The 17,493-nt window shown below is 45.6% G+C and overlaps 1 protein-coding gene across 1 annotated transcript in view; it reads left to right on the plus strand.

The window, feature by feature from the left end:
• Positions 1 to 10,053, plus strand: part of LOC144717272 (kinesin-like protein KIF2A) — a 51,225-nt gene extending 41,172 nt beyond the window's left edge. The window contains exons 19-21 of the mRNA XM_078592688.1: positions 4,458 to 4,593; positions 5,986 to 6,029; positions 7,496 to 10,053. Coding sequence (XP_078448814.1) covers positions 4,458 to 4,593; positions 5,986 to 6,029; positions 7,496 to 7,501 — 186 coding nt within the window. The 3' untranslated portion in view covers positions 7,502 to 10,053. The remainder of the gene's footprint in view (positions 1 to 4,457; positions 4,594 to 5,985; positions 6,030 to 7,495) is intronic.
• The last annotated feature ends 7,440 nt before the right edge of the window (positions 10,054 to 17,493 follow it).

The following is a 17,493-nucleotide window of genomic DNA, read 5'->3' on the forward strand; positions in this document are numbered from 1 at the left end:
CAACGGCCGACGACCCTGACGACGCGGCTACAACCCGATGGGCCAACACGGACCACTGGCTGGGTTCAATCTGAGTACCCAGAGCGGTGCGTGTTGGTGCCATGGTACGCGATATTGGCCCCCCCTTCGCTGCGGTGTTTGAGTGTGTGACGGGCGTGTGCGTGGGCCAAGCATGAGGGGTGCCGCGACTCGCCGGATTATGATGGTGGAGCTTGTGACGAGGGCCAGCGTCCCGTTGAGGTGTCGTCCTGCGCTGCCCAGGAGAGCGGCACCCCGAGGCGACGTGGCCCCGGATGCCGCAGTTGTAACAGCGTGGAAGCGCTGGTGACGACGATGGATGTTGTAGACGGCTTGAACCGGCCTGGTCCTCCCGTACTCCCGCTCCATGCTGCCGTTGATGGTCGATGGCGCAAACCTCTTCCGCCGGGAGGGTGGCTGCAGCGACGGCACGCCCGCTCGCCGCCTTGCTGGCCTTCCGTCGTTGAGAGGACAGGTTTGCGTGGAGAAGACGGGCCGCTTGGAGGGAGCACATCTCTGCATCGTCCTGTGCGACAATGACGATGTCTAAGTCGTCCGCCAGCAAAAGTATCTTCTCTGTCACCATGGCGTCGACACCCTCGTCATCCATTCGTGGAAAGGCGTCCTTCGCCAGTGCCAGGAGGCTTGTGCGGTACGCCAGGGGCGACTCCTTCGTCCCTCGCTGGCGATCGTAAAAGAGTTGGCGACAGTCCGATGGTGGACCATATACCGCCGACAGCACCTGCATCGCCTTCCGCAGCGTGGAGCGCCTCTCCTTCGAAGCCGATGTTAGAGTGGCGAGGGCGTCGCTGTCGAGAAGTGCTGGCAGCGCGCGGAGAGCCTCGGCGTCTGTCCACTGTGCCATCTCCTGGTGAGCGAGGAAGCGCCGCTGGAAGCCGCCCCAGTCGCCATCCTCGCCCACAAATTCCTTGAGTGGAGGTAGCCGCTGATGTAAGGCAGCGGCTGCAGAGGAAGAACGCACTCCCTCGTCCGCCTCACTCAAGTCAGCGTCGGCACGAACCAGCGATGGCATCGCCGGTCGCACCCGTGGTGACGTTCCGCCCGTTGGTGGTGACGCGGCAGGTACTGTACTCCCGCCGTTGGACGCGATGCTTAGAGCGGCCACGCCCTCAACAGCAGCTGCGGCGATGGCGGGAGTTTCAAAATGTTGCTCCGTGGAAATGGCGGGAAGGCGCTGTGATCGTCGGCTGCCGTTGCCCCGTGGCGGTCCCGCAGCCCCCAGCTGCGTGATGGTGTCGAGCATGGCGGCTGCGGCGTACAGCAGCTCGGTCAGCTTCGCGTGCGCCTCCCTCAGCCCCTCCATCGACGGCTCCCCTTCCTCCAGCTGCTGTGGCGTGGATGCGCCCAGCCCCGGCTGGTCGATGGCATCTTCAGCCGTCTCGGGCCCTCCGACTGCAGTGGTGTCTTCTGCCTCTGGTACCCCGACTCGAGTCGTCCGGCGTGTATCCATGTTCGTACTTTGTTTCACTTCTGACGCCAGATGTAGTAACGCTTATGACTCGTTCACACCGGAGTTGGAGGCACACTTGTTTATTTAACACCACACGTTGTGACATACACACTGAGGGGGTATCGGCCCCCTCACCCGTCTATCTGAGGACACACCTCTAGGCTAACCCTAGCCTGCCTCTGAGTCCTCCTCTAATGGGCTAGGGGAGGCTATCTTGGCCCGACACTGGTCAGTCGGGCCCGGTACCCAGAGTCCAGACCAGCACTGGCTCTGGCTCTGGTACCACGCCACTGGCTCGAGCCTGCGCGGTCCTGATAAGGACGGCGTGCCAGGGGGAGACCAGGGCTCTATCTAGGACGTCTTCCGTCTCCTCTTCTTAGCTAACACAACACTCCCGAGCCCCTCGATACATTCCCCTTTTATACCCAACCCCTCCCTGAGGGGTGGGGCCCCGGGGGATCATAATGACCGAATCGACCCCCCAGGGTGTCTGGCGCGGACGTCGCAGAGGGCACCTGCTCGTGCACACATGTAGCCCCGCCTACTGTGTTTGTTTACCATAGGCTGCCATGCATAACGGGCTCTCTCTCTAACACCCCTACATTTGTTTAGAATTTTGGAGATCTTTTTGGTCACGCCAGCTATGTATGGTAACGTGATGGTTTTGGTCGGAGTTTCATGTGGCTGTTTCTGTGTGGTGGGAGAGACAGCTTGGCGGATAGTACGGTCAGAGTATCCGTTCATCCTGAGGGCCCGATGTACATGTCTTAATTCACCGGTCAGGTGGTGTTTGTCAGAAATGCCATGTGCTCTGTGGTATAGCGTTTTGATGAGAGAGTTCTTTTGAGATGGGTGGTGGTGGGAATCCGGTTTCAAGTAGGAGTCTGTGTGGGTGGCTTTTCTGTAGACAGAATGTCCCAAGGAACCGTCAGGACTCCTCTTAAACAGAATATCCAAGAATGGTAGTTTACCGTCTTTCTCCACTTCCATGGTGAATCTGATGGATGGGTGTCTAGAATTGATGTGGTCCAAGAAGTGGTTCAATGCTGGGAGGCCATGTGGCCAGATGACGAAAGTGTCATCCACATATCTCTTCCACAGGGAAGGACGCAGGGTGGATGTCTGGATGGCGTCTGATTCAAACTTTTCCATGAATATGTTGGCTATAACTGGTGACAAAGGGGAGCCCATAGGGGTACCCTCATTCTTCTTCTTGGTTCTTTCGGTAAAGTCACGTAGAAGGGAAGTAATAAAATAATAAAATAATTATTTTATTACTTCCCTTCTACGTGACTTTACCGAAAGAACCAAGAAGATGAATCCCTGCAGTCACGAAAGCTTTAAATCGAAATTTACCCTCATTCTGTTTGTAGAAGGTGCCATTCCAGGTAAAATAGGTGTTGGTGAGGCAATGCCTAACCAGCGCAGGTGCATCAGAATTCAATCCATGTTGGACTAAGTCCTCAATTATTGTTAGGGTGTCCGGTACTGGGACTTTGGTAAACAAAGATACTACATCAAAGCTGACGAGGATGTCATCAGGAGATAGTACCATGTCCTTAACCATAGAGACTAATTGGGTTGAGTTGAGTACTGCTGAAGAGGTCTTGCCTGTGAAAGGGAGCAGAGTATCTGATAGAAAACGGGCTAGTTTGTACGTAGGAGAGTTTATCGTCGACACAATGGGTCGTAGCGGGGTGCCTTCCTTATGGATTTTGGGAAGACCATAGAGTCTGGGAGGTCTTGCCGCCGATGGTTTTAGAGAGGGACGTTTGCTTGGTTCGATTAGGGAAGTCGAACTCGTGATGATACTGTTGGTTTTCGTCGTTAGGCTTTTAGTGGGATCGTTTTTAATTTTGGAGTAACTCCCATCATTAAGAAGGTCCAGGATTTTGTTGTTGTATGAATCTTTATCCATGATGACCGTGGCATTGCCCTTGTCTGCCGAGAGGATGACTATATCATCTCTCTTTTTTAGGTCCGCGAGTTCAGAGCGTTCGTTTTTGCTGATGTTACTAGTGGGGTTCTTAGCATTCTTAAGAATAGTAGCTATTTCAGCTCTTGCTACATCCGCATGGATGTGTCCTATGCCTCTGAGGGCTACATCAATCTGGGAAATCATATCCTCTACTGGTATATATTTAGGGGTGACGGCGAAATTTAGTCCTTTGGCCAGTACCGTTTTTAGAGTGTCAGAAATTGGGATGTTACTCTGATTAATCACGGTCTTGTTAACATCCAGCTTTGCGATGTGTGGCTCTGGTTTCTTCTTAGATAGGAGGTTGAATTTAGAAATCAGGTTAGCTTTGCATTTGGCTGACAGTGAGTCAGCAGAAGCAGAAGTCATGTTATCAACGTTCCCTCTGCATGGGATAGTATTGCCTCTCCCTTCGCCCGTACAGGTCTTTACCGGGCACTCTGGTTTCCTCTCGCTTGTATCAATACCTCTCGACTAGAAACGTCTTGAAACATACACACCTGAGTGTTTTTAATCTAGTTCGAAATCTCAATTCTTTAGAACTGTCTTCTTGGTTCTTTCGGTAAAGTCACGTAGAAGGGAAATAATAAAATAATAAAAATACAACATAATAAAATAATTCTCACGACGTTTCGGCCACAACGCAAGCAGCCATCCTCAGGTGAAGAACAGGTCTGTCCTAAAGGAGTTTTGAAACATGTTTTATTTATTATTATTTTATTATTTCCCTTCTACGTGACTTTACCGAAAGAACCAAGAAGATGAATCCCTGCAGTCACGAAAGCTTTAAATCGATCTTTAGAACTGCTTTTTGTGGTTTGCTGTCCTTCCCCCGCACCTCCGATTCGCACAGTTGGCTACGTTAAGTGCGAAAGAAGTTCCGCATACATTGCCCGTTCGTGCGGCGTAGCGAGATGCAGCTTTCCCGAAATGATGCTCCCTCAAAACCTCAACGCGCCTTACTAACGTTGCCGTTGCTGCGTGCGACAGAAGCTCCTGGTGCAGCTGGCGCAGGAGAACCAGCTCAATAAGCTTTGGAGCCAGGGGGAGTGCAGCACGTTAGACTATGTGAAGCAGGTCTTCAGCATCATCGATGACCGCTCTGCAAGAGATGCCGCTTTACGGGGTACGTGCGCACACGGTGGTTTTTCTGTTTGTTGATTGTGCCTCTTGACACTTGCGAATGTTGGACAATTTACATGCGCACGTATGTTGAATTTCTTTCGCACCGTACTCGGCCAACCGTGCTAATCGGAGGTGCGGAGACATTATGATAGGATTTAACTTTTCAAACGTGTAATGCATAGTTTTGTGGTAATAATGTGTTGCGCAAGTATAAAATCGGTACAAATGAACGAGCATTTGGCAACATAGTACTGTCAACAGTTGACATTTGGAGAAAATGTTTTTACGGCCGAATATATTAAAAAAATACTTTTATTTAACTCTTAAACTTTTCACTTTACCAGGTAAGGCCCACTGAGTTACGTAGGTCTTTTCAGAAGCGACCTGGCCACATAAAATGATAGCTCAACGAAGTGGCTTATCGTGTGGAAATGCATTGCAGCCAAATACTCTAAACGCACGTTTCTAAATGTGGGCGTGGAAAAACTTGACAACGTGGAGAAAAATCCACGCAACCGCAGGGAGAGACGTGCAAACTCCAAATATACAACAGGCATCAGGGTCGGGATTGAACCCACGACCTCCTGTACACCAGGCAGGGTAGTTAACATCTCGCCGCCTTGGCGTATAAATTGCATGTAGTGTTCTTATTAAAAATAAACAATTTGTGGGTTCAGGACTCTATGCAAGGCACAGCTCCGAGCACAGTCTAGCATCTGTCACAACAACGCACTGTGAAATAGCATCGCACGTTTCCAACAGTCTAGCATCTATGACATAAGAGATATCATCCATCGCATTGTTACGCTGTGAATTATATGCAGAATGCTGTCAACCATTGCCAGTGTGAGTTAAAACCGAATTTTAAACCAAGGTAGATTTAATACCATATTTTTTTTTTGCCAATTTATTGTAACAGTAACCTTTTCGCGGTGAGTTCTTATGTTAAAATGTTCCAGTAAATATCAATCTAGAGTGCTGCTGCTCCCCTTACTTACGGGAACTATTCCCAAAGGTGGAATCGTACTGTGTGTTTCAACCCTTGAGTTGGGACCGCAATAATCCTGCTTCCATAGTGCTGGCTTGCAGGCGTGCACCGGTGTAAGAATTTACAAAGCCTTGCCAATAATAAAATAAAAAAGCTATTTGCGTATTGCTGGGCCTAAAGCGCAGGATGCGAAGTTTGCCGTACGTACGCATGTGTGTATGTTGAACTTCTTTCGCACCGTACGTAGCCAGCCATGCTCACCGGAGGTGTGGGGAGAAGGCCAATAAACTGAACACAAAGCAGCTCTAAAGAAATTAGTTTTCAATACAGATTTAAAACACGATAACTGTATGTTGGTAAGTTTATTACTACGTGTACCCATTACCGTTCTTGTGCATTTCGCAGAGATGCTTCAAGAGTTCATTGAGATGGAGCCTACCGACGCAAAGGTGATGAACGGGCAGGCAACCCGCGGCTGTGCGAGGGGACAGCCTCATCCAGCCCTTACCGCCCCCAACTCCCTCCGCACTAAACGCTGAGCGCTGCACTGCCACACCGGCGTCATCCATCACTCGCCACGCGACGACCGACACCATCCACTCCTCCACCACCACCACCGAAGCCGGCCCGAGTTTAGCCCGTTTTCGCTATGAACTCGGCGGCCTGAGTTCGATTCACACGTACGGCCAACACCAGTGACGATTATATCTGAACCGGGTCCTGGGCCGGCCTGGCCTAGGAGAGGCCGGCCTTTATAGGTGCTAACAGCACTTGCCCCAACAGTCTGTTAAGGCTACACAGGGGATCTTTGTTGTTCGAGGTAGTTGAATACATATTATTCTTTCGATGGCTCGTTGTGCGAGTTGCCATTGTTGGTCATTGGACCTTGTTTGATGTCACTCGCAATCGCACATGTTGCCATGTAACTGTCCTTAAATCGCTTGGTTATACAGATCGGCCACCCTATATCTATAGTAAATTAATTTCACGTTTCGGTTTTGAGTCCCAGCACCGGATGGTTATCCCCGGCACCTCCAACTTAGCACGCTTGGCTACGTATGATGCAAAAGAAGTTCAACATATATACAATTGCGATGAATTGGAGAGTAGTAATAGGTTTTTACCCTTTTAACAAACAAAAAGAAACAACTCTGATGATGATAATGATATGCACTGTCCTTGAAGTTGATTGGTCCACACACGGGTGTGGACCAATCAAGTTATGTTTGATAATGTATGCACTGTGCATACATTATCAGAGTTGTGTTTTTTGTTTGCATTATGACTGCAGGTATTGTGGTCTATGCAAACATGACTCCTCGTAAAAAAGGTGTCAGTTTTGTTGCCAGATTAAAGGGTAAAAAAACAATTATCATTTTTTACTGGCAAATGATGTACCAATGGTATTATATTTGTTGCGAAGTGTTGGACGACTCGGAGGCAGGTTTCCAAGTAAAGGGCTTGCGCGGGTGCTTTATTAAGGGCTTCTGCCGATTTAACTCTAAGATACAACCACTTCCCAGGGGTAGGGGTAGAATAGGCTTGGGTCCTACCCTCGGACCCTCCACCCTGTCTGTTCCCTAGCACAGCTGGCTGCCCGGGCTGCCGCCTCTGCTCCGGCAAAGGGTTTATCATCCAAACTCGGCCGACGACTCGTTCCTATGCTGGCCTCACTCTCCAGACTTCTCCACCTTACCCCTGGTCCTAACTCCCACCCTTCTCGTTCCCTTACTCCTAGCAACGGACCTCGCTTGCGTCACGGGACATGACGTCATCTCGCTGGCCGGCGCTCATGACGCCACTTCCCGTGAGGTCACCGCCCCAGCCAGCGAGCGTAACGCCATGTCCCCCAACTAGTCGTCTACATGTTTACTAATTTGTGCATTGTATGTGTTTTGTGTGAGTGTGTCTTCAGCCCTGATCTGTCCGCTGCTGGACGAAGGCCTTCCCAAGTTGCTGTAATCTCTCCCGGTTCTGCAAATGCAGCGACCGACCGCGCGCGCGCCTGCGCACGGGGCTGATTTCGTCGCCCTGTCTCCGTTCCGTACAGGATCTCCCCCGGTGTTTTCTCTACCTTCACTGCCATCCTCTCATTATTCTTGCCTATGTACGCCCGTATATCGAGCGAAGTGTCTCCTCTCCAAGGGAAATTGCCTGGTCAAAAGGCCCGCTGACCTGAACAGTTTATATGATGTTTCTATAACCCTGCCTGTGCTTTCTGTGAGAAAAACAACATTTTCTCAAGACAAACGCTTTTGGGGAAGTGTGAGAAAGTCCACGTATGTGCATGGTTTTTCGTCCTTGTTTTTGCAGCATTTACTAATTTCATTTCTTCTCTCATCAATTTTTGTTCTAAGTTTAAGAATAGTTTCTCTATGTAACCTGTCTTTTCCATTTTGGATGTGTGAATGTGAGGAATTCTGATTTCTTCATTCAAAGATTTGCATTACTTTGGCACCAATGTTTCTCCCAAAGTGATATGTTTTACTTGCCTTAAATGTTGATCTTGTAGCTGAATTTCTGAATGACGGGTTGCATTAATTTCGTGGTGCAAGGAGACTCTGATTATAAATTTACAACTTGGACATGGTTATATCTGAAGGGAAAACGGGGACTGCATTTTTATTTAAATTCAGACCAAATGCATTTATCCACTTGCATTTTCTGCATCTTAATTTCTATCTTTTTTTATGTTTACTATTGCATTGGCAGTGATGTGCAAATAACAACTCAACACGAATCGTCATTAACACTGCCCTAAAAAAAAGGCTGTTTTGGTTCAATGTCCATCCCATCAATATCTCAGCGATGGAAAAGGGCCATTCCCCAAAAGGGGGTCAACCATGATTATCACAGCCATTCTCATCTTAACCTGATTTTGTGTTCAACGTTTCTCACTTCCATCGATCAACTTCCAGATTCTGCCGAGCCAGTTTCCAAATTCTCACGACCAGTGAATTCGCCCAGTTGTTTTAAACCAAAGGAACACATTTAAGCACACTAATGCATTTACCAGCATAAAAAAAATCACTTATGTAAAAGCATAACCTTATTGTTTATGCCGAAGGTGTTCAAAACAACCCCTAATTGGGTCTGCGAGAAAACCTGACATTGTTGCAATTGCCTGGGAAATGCAACTTCTGCATCCACCCCCTCCCCATAGGCTCAGGCACGTGACACTACATAGGACGTTGGGAATCCCAGCGGTGGTATTCATTGTTGTACATAGTTTGTGATCGTTGTCCGTTTGTGTGTTTGTCGGCATGCCCCTCCTAACAGTGGTCTCATGTCACTAGCATCTCATCTTCTGCTGCTGCAACAGCAGAAGTGTACATGTTTTAAAAAAAACTATTATTCCATAGGACTCACCTTTTTTCATCCGTGGCAGCAGTATGTATTTTTAGTCTGAAGTACATTTGATGACTGTGTTTTTTCGAATAAATAATTTTGAGCTAAGTAAATGCACTGAAAAGTTGTCAGAAGTAACCAGAACTTTTCTTGGTCAGTTACAGGCAGTGGCACACAATGGAAGACCCATATTTTTGTTTAACATAGCCGGTTTTACCTACCTTAAGACCAGGCGTGACTTTATTGCACTAGTCGTGCTGAACATTAATATTTAGCAGGTTCCCTAATGCGCATCCTCTATTGAGGTTTCACTTTCCAAACCGTTCAAGGATTTGTAAAACGTGTCTATTCGGCTGGTAGTCCCAATGGCGGGCATGTGCTTAGAAAATTCTATGTACCACCTCTGTTACAATGGATAGAATTCATTGTTGTTTTTTCTACAAGAATAGTTGGTACAACGATTTTACCTGTGGTGCTTCCACCCGCACCGATGCTCATTTGCCCCTTTTTTTCCCCCTCGCCGAATTAAACGTTCTTGTTGTCTTCTTTCATAGAAGCCAACTTTCAGTCACCAACCAGTGGTGTTTTTCCTTCCTTGGACGAACTAATTAATGCTGACCCTTCACGAACCCCTCTTTCTTTCACATCGGGGCCAATAAAATGTATGTGTTGTGTGTCATGAAGCTCAGTTGTAAGGCCTTTCTAAAATATAAAATAAAGAATATTTTAATGTGGAGACAATGGAGTTATGATCATAATATGCTGTTACCCAAAAATTGTTCGCAGCAACGCGTGAGTTTACGTATCGTTTTGATTTTTTGCATTGAACGGGGTCCCATATTTTATTTGGAATGCTCGTAGCCAATAACATCCGGTAATTCAGCAGCATTTGTTTAAACCAGCCTGACTGCTGATAAGACCCAAAATATTTAAACTTGTCCAGTTTGCTTGCTTTAACATAATGCTGCTTGATCATATTTTTCTGGATAACCAATAGGCTGATCGACTAAAACGCGTTTTAATTTGTGAACACAGAATTGACTTTATCCTGCTGCTTTTATCCACAATGCTCCATGGAAATGCATAATGAGTTTATAGAAAATACTATTAAAACTTCCACCTTTACCCGTGTCCAATGGTCATACTTGTTGCTCGCCTATAACACGTGGTTAAACTTGTCGTTCATCGGTGGCCAAACTGATTTGCGAGCCCTGTGCAGCTTGATGGAGGCTCTTTGTCTAATGTTTAACTTTTCAACACGATGCACCTTTTATTTGAAGCGGGGAAAACAACATCTGAAGTAAGTGGAAGCGACCTGAAGGTCTGGGCCACACACGTTGCAGCTATATACGGCTTCTCGCCCGTGTGCAGGTGTTTGTGTGTCTTGAGGTCACATGGCTGCAAGAGCCCGCGACCACACAGCTGACAGCGGTGACGGCCGTATTTGGAAGTGCCTGACTAAGACTGGAAACAGGAAGACTTATTCACAATTTGGGCAAATCGCCTGATGAAGCTGGTTGTAATCGCCATTGAAACGTACTGAAATTGTGAATGTCAGGTTACAATTTTTGAAGTAACTAATTGGCACATTTTGTGTATGTAACGTCTTAATTGGCTGTGCTGGTGATGGTGGGTTAACAGCACTTATATGTGCGTGATCTAACCCCAAAAAAAACTTTTATGAATAATATTTATCGTGAAAACTTACGTATTAAACGGATTATATAGGTTTTTTTAATCAGTCAATCTTGGTATCGGGTTGTGGCCAGAATGAATGAGTGTAATGCTCCAGCCCTTTGGCTGTGCAGTCACGAGATGTACAATTTGCACGTTGAGCAGTTTCCTGCCCGTGTACAACCGAAAATCATTCGGGTCGTCGTGGGGAATATCAAATATCAAAATAAATAAGCGCACCATATGCCCCCCATTCGCATATCCGTCTCCGTATCAAATATAAAAAAAAGTATTTCTTACGCATCGGTATTCACGGCCTTAAATCAGGAAAGTGCATCATTTCGGCAGCATTTTCTTGGTTCTTTCGGTAAAGTCACGTAGAAGGGAAATAATAAAAAATAAAACATAATAAAATACAATTCTCACGACGTTTCGGCCACAACGCAAGCAGCCGTCCTCACTGATGTCTAGTATGATGTCCAGCAGTACTGGACATCATTCTAACATTGGTCTTCATTTATAGATTGGCCCCTGCTATGGGAATGTGGAATTCCCACCACCCTGCTTGCTCGTTTTGAGTGTGAAAATGCTTTGACTTTTCTTACCTTAAGAAGAGTTTGTGGTAGTGATCGGGGTAGGGGCAGTGATATACTTGACATTTGTGAAAAAAATCTTTATAGGTCATAATATTCCTCCAGTCTAAATAAATATTCTGATTCTCAATATATTCTGACAGGGGAAGACTTGGTTGTGGCTGGGGGGGGCAGGGCAGGGAGTAGCAGTAGGATAGATAATGGAATTGTAATGCAGTAGGAAAGTTTCAGCACAAATAATGAAAGGCAGACAGAGGCATAACAGTGGCACTTGCAACTCTCTTTCAGCACTAACGGCAGTTTCCACACTGTCATGGAACAGCAGCACAGCAGCACGAACGGCAGTTCCCAGACTGCCATGGAACAGCAGAACAGCAAATCGAACGTCAGTTCCCACACTGCCATGGAACACCAGAACAGCAGCACGAACGACAGTTCCCACACTGCCATGGAACAGCAGCACAGCAGATCGAACGCCAGTTCCCACACTGTCATGGAACAGCAACACAGCAGCACGAACGCCAGTTCCCACACTGTCATGGAACAGCAGAACAGCAGATCGAACGCCAGTTCCCAAACTGTCATGGAACACCAGGACAGCAGCACGAACGACAGTTCCCACACTGTCATGGAACACCAGCACAGCAGCACGAACACCAGTTCCCACACTGCCCTGGTGGAACAGCAGCACAGCCATCAACCGACAAGTGAAGCTGTCGCCAACACCGGAACGAAGGCATCGAGGGGGCCTGGGCGGAGATTTGCACGAGTGCGGCAGGGACTCCGGACATTTCTTAGATTTGTCCGGAAGCATTGCTACTGCAATGCGGAAGAATAAAGGCCCCCATCATTGGCGCACCCCACCACTCCAGTACAGTGGAGGTAAGGGTTGGTGGATTACTCCCTTTCCCGTGGACGCCGTATCCTGGCTTGCCAGGAGAAGGCAGTACAACAACAAAATTAACGCGTAAAAACAAAGTTTTTCACTATAAATCCTTTACATGCGTGTTCAATGGGCCACAACCCAGCCCACATTTGTCTTTGAAACGGGCGGCTAGAGTCCTCTCGTCCTCTGGCTTGAGATGGCTGCCACCTATGGGTCAGATGATTGCCTGCCACCATGAAGCAATTGGTAATTAAATATAAAAAAAAAATCCTAAAAAGTGGAAAATGTTTGAATTTTTTTTTTCTCACGAAAATACATTGTCACGCACAACGAGTCTGTGTGCAAAATGTCAGCTCGATTGGATCACTGGAAGTTGGTTAAAAAGCGACCGAAAGATTTGCACGGTCGTAAGCGCGCAAGCAAGCAAGCAAGTGAACTTAATATAAAGGATTTTAAAATGTGGACTCCACCTGTTCCGTCTGTATGGGATTGAGTGTTTTTCGCCGCGCATGCGTGGATTTTTTTCTTTCCGGATCCCCAGTTTCCTCCAACATTTAAAGCCACTCATTATTTGGCCGATAACACCTTAACGTATCGAGGACCTCGGAGCTTAGACAATTGTGATTCTGTGGTTTCTCGCGTTGTGGGAGTGAGCCAGTACTGTGCACGTTAAAAGGTTATAAAATATTATATCTCAGCTTTCACGACCAATCTTAGATTCATAATTCATTACTTTTGGATTAGATCGTCTAGGTATTTGCCAATTTTCAGCTTTTCCCTCTACTGACAGCCAATCAGACGATGTTGTCACGTGGGCAAATATGCAAATTTATTTAGATTTCAGGAAACTGGAATATTGAAAAGCAAGCATTAAATAATATTACATAACAATTCGCTTGGAGATTACATTCAAAAATAGCTCAGCTCTTATTTTGAGCTTGTTAACAAAAGCTCAGTTCTCATGTAAATCTTTCCGCTAAAGTACAATCGACAAGATACATGTTCAATTTCAGAAAAGACCAAAGATCTGTATTGTAAAGGAAAATGATTATTTTGTCTAGGAGTTCTGTTTTGGTATAATAAAATAATAAAAATAAAACATAATAAAATAATTCTCACGACGTTTCGGCCACAACGCAAGCAGCCGTCCTCAGGTGAAACCAGGTCTGTCGAGGCGACAGCGTCTGAATGAAACAACACACGTGCTTGGAGCATATATATAAGCTGGGTTGGAAGGGGGGGGGAAGGGACGCCTTGACAAAAAAAATTGCATATCAAGAGGAATTTAGCATATTTATGGGAAATGCAGGTATGTGATTGGTACCACTTATGTCCGTGCATTATGCAGGATTAGCAGCATCCAAGGGAGGGGATATGGGAAATGCAGGTATGTGATTAGTACTAATGCCCGTGCATTATGAAGGATTAGCAGCATCAAAGGGAGGGGATATGGGAAATGCAGGTATGTGATCAGCGCTACTTTGCCCGTGCATTATGCAGGATTAGCAGCATCACAGGGAGGGGATAGGGGTAGCATTAATAAAGGGAAGAAGTGTTAATAATATGTAGCTGCAGTAACTAAAACCACCACGTAAACAACTAAAGCATAAACTACATAGTATCATCATTATACCAAATATACTCTACAATAAGCTGAGCCACTAACAGTAAGTAATACATTACAATTCTACGTCGTAAAAAATATAATATGCTGCCACCTAAACTTTATTCTCTTACATCACACGAGTCTACACCGTACTATATACTGCCATAGACAAACCCAACATTAAATCATATACTGTATTGCTATAAACTACCCTATACCTTATCCATTGCAATATTACACTATATTACACTATTCTACCCACCCTAATGTATATCACACTGCTGTATATTCACTATACAATTACGATACTATATATTACTTTGTACATTGTATTAAGCATATACATTTTTATACTATTTGTTATTATACATTGTACCGTTGACCGTCGTGTGAAAGATACTAAGAGGAAGAAACAAAATATGTCAATGCAGCGGAGCAAAAAATCCATTCCCTGCGGAGAATACAATGCCAGTGAGTGGAACGCGGTCTGAAAGTCACCGTAAACGTGAACACAATCAGTTGAGATCCGAAATGGTTTATTACGTCCTTCCAATGATTGCTAAGCCAGAATCCATCTTCTCGGTTGAAATTGTCTCTGTGTTTGTATATGTGGATCGCCTCATGAACGAATCTCTCATGGTAGCCAGATGGCTTGCAGAAAACCTCTGTCTTGGAGAAGTCAATATCATGTGAGCCCACTGAATTGTAACAGTGATCTGCCACGGCTGAGATATTTGTCCTACCGTGTTTCAAGTCTGCTTTATGTTCACGGATGCGGTCCGAGACATGTCGTTTGGTTTCTCCAATGTAACTGCTACCACAGAGGCAACTTAATTTGTAGACGCCAGGGTACTGTATGTCTGGAACCACATCTTTTACAGACGGGACCAGATCACGAATTTTATGTACTGTGTTGAATCGGACCTGGATCTTGTGTTTTATCAGGATTTTGGAGATCTTTTTTGTGACCCCAGCAATGTAGGGTAAGGTGATGGTCTTGAAAGGCTCCTCAACGGGATCCTTCTTGATGGTTGGAGTGATGGCTTTGCGGATTGTGTAGTCGGAGTAACCATTAGCCTTAAGAGCTTGGCGTACGTGTTTGAGTTCACTGGCAATGTGTTCCTGGTCGGATATGCATTGGGCTCTATGGTATAGTGTCTTGATGAGGGAATTCTTCTGGGATGGATGGTGGTGGGAATCCGGTTTTAGGTAAGCATCCGTATGGGTGGCTTTCCTGTAGACAGAATGGCTCATTGAACCATCAGGTCTCCTTTTAATTAGGACATCCAAAAAGGGTAGCTTGCCATCTTTTTCGACTTCCATGGTGAATTTGATGGCTGGATGTATGGAATTTATGTGGTCGAGGAATTGGTCTAGAGCAGGCCAGCCATGTGGCCAGATGACAAAAGTGTCATCTATGTACCTCTTCCATAAGGTCGGGCGTAGAGTGGCAGTCTGGATGGCAATACAGTATATAATTTAATGTTGGGTTTGTCTATGGCAGTATATAGTACGGTGTAGACTCGTGTGATGTAAGAGAATACAGTTTAGGTGGAAGCATATTATATTTTTTACGACGTAGAATTGTAATGTATTACTTACTGTTAGTGGCTCAGCTTATTGTAGAGTATATTTGGTATAATGATGATACTATGTAGTTTATGCTTTAGTTGTTTACGTGGTGGTTTTAGTTACTGCAGCTACATACTATTAACACTTCTTCCCTTTATTAATGCTACCCCTATCCCCTCCCTGTGATGCTGCTAATCCTGCATAATGCACGGGCAAAGTAGCGCTGATCACATACCTGCATTTCCCATATCCCCTCCCTTTGATGCTGCTAATCCTGCATAATGCACGGGCATAAGTAGTACTAATCACATACCTGCATTTCCCATATCCCCTCCCTTGGATGCTGCTAATCCTACATAATGCACGGACATAAGTAGTACTAATCACATACCTGCATTTTCCATAAATATGCTGAATTCCTCTTGATATGCAATTTTTTTTGTCAAGGCGTCCCCCCCCCCCTTCCAACCCAGCTTACATATATGCTCCAAGCACGTGTGCTGTTTCATTCAGACGCTGTCGCCTCGACAGACCTGGTTTCACCTGAGGACGGCTGCTTGCGTTGTGGCCGAAACGTCGTGAGAATTGTATTTTATGATGTTTTATTTTTAGTATTTTATTATTTCCATTCTACGTGACTTTACCGAAAGAACCAAGAAGATGAATCCCTGGAGTCACGAAAGCTTTAAATCGAGGTGTTACAACTTTGTGGCCATCACTCTAAGTGCCACAACCGTCACAAATACTCACTCGGCACGCAGACATCACGGGGGCAGAGGGGTACATTTTTATGTGTACTTATCCATATATCATACCTGTCAACTCAGACGTTTTACATGTATTCTTGTACAGGGAACTGAGTGTGCAGGTCCATACGGCGTAGAGTCGTTTGCATCAGCAGCAGGCCATGCTTTCCCACCTGATGACGGACGCTTGTGTTGCGCCCGAAACGTTGTGATTTATTTTATTTTTCTACCTATGTGACTTTACCGAAAGAACCAAGAAGATGAATCCCTGGAGTCACGAAAGCTTTTAATCGAGGTGTTACAACTTTGTGGGCATCACTCTAAGTGCCACAACCGTCACAAATACTCACTCGGCACGCAGACATCACGGGGGCAGAGGGGTACATTGTTATGTGTACTTATCCATATATCATACCTGTCAACTCAGACGTTTTACATGTATTCTTGTACAGGGAATTGAGTGTGCAGGTCCATACGGCGTAGAGTCGTTTGCATCAGCAGCAGGCCATGCTTTCCCACCTGATGACGGACGCTTGTGTTGCGCCCGAAACGTCGTGATTTATTTTATTTTTCTACCTATGTGACTTTACCGAAAGAATCAAAGAGTATGGATTCCTGCAGTCACGAAAGCTTCAAATCAAGATTAAAACAAATATATTTTGTCAGTGTTTCTCCCTTGTGATGGGACTTTGAAGGATGAACGTTGAGATTTATAATGGCATGAAATATAAGGATATGATTTATTTTTCGACTTAAAGCTTTCGTGACTGCAGGGATTCATCTTCTTGGTTCTTTCGGTAAAGTCACGTAGAAGGGAAATAATAAAATAATACAAATAAAACATGGACGGCTGCTTGTGTTGTGGCCGAAACGTCGTGAGAATTATTGTATTATGTTTTATTTTTATTATTTTATTATTTACCTTTACCGAAAGAACCAAGAAGATATGATTTATAATAATATGGACTCGCATACGTATAATATAGGGGCCGTCCATAAATGACGTCACGCACCTAGGGGGGGGGGGGGTCAGACATTTGTGACGATATATGACGAAGGGGGGGTTGAGAAATGTGACGTCACATCAAAATTCGCAACTTTAAATAAATATCGACAACACGTTCTACTTAATTAAATAGACTTTTTAATAAAATGTTTTCTCCTCCAACATCAGAGTGCAGCGCCACATTAAATACGCACTACAATGACAATAGTTTAAAGCGATTTGTAGCATGTTTTATTTTCAAAATGGAAATATGGTTTTGTGAGGGGGGGGGGGGCAGAGCTTTATGACGTCATATTTGAGGGGGGTTTGACTTTTTGTGACGCCGTGTGTGGGGGGGGGTAAAAAATCGTCCAAAATCGCGTGACGTCACAGTCCCATACACATGCAAGCATGTATTGTAGACAACGTATCATGTATATGACACACATGCACGCTAAATTATACTGAACACAGAAAACGATTGCAGGTGCACATACATTATG

This window comes from Lampetra planeri, chromosome 3 (assembly GCF_965212315.1).
Source record: "Lampetra planeri chromosome 3, kcLamPlan1.2.h2, whole genome shotgun sequence".
Classification (NCBI taxonomy): Eukaryota; Metazoa; Chordata; class Hyperoartia; order Petromyzontiformes; family Petromyzontidae; genus Lampetra; species Lampetra planeri.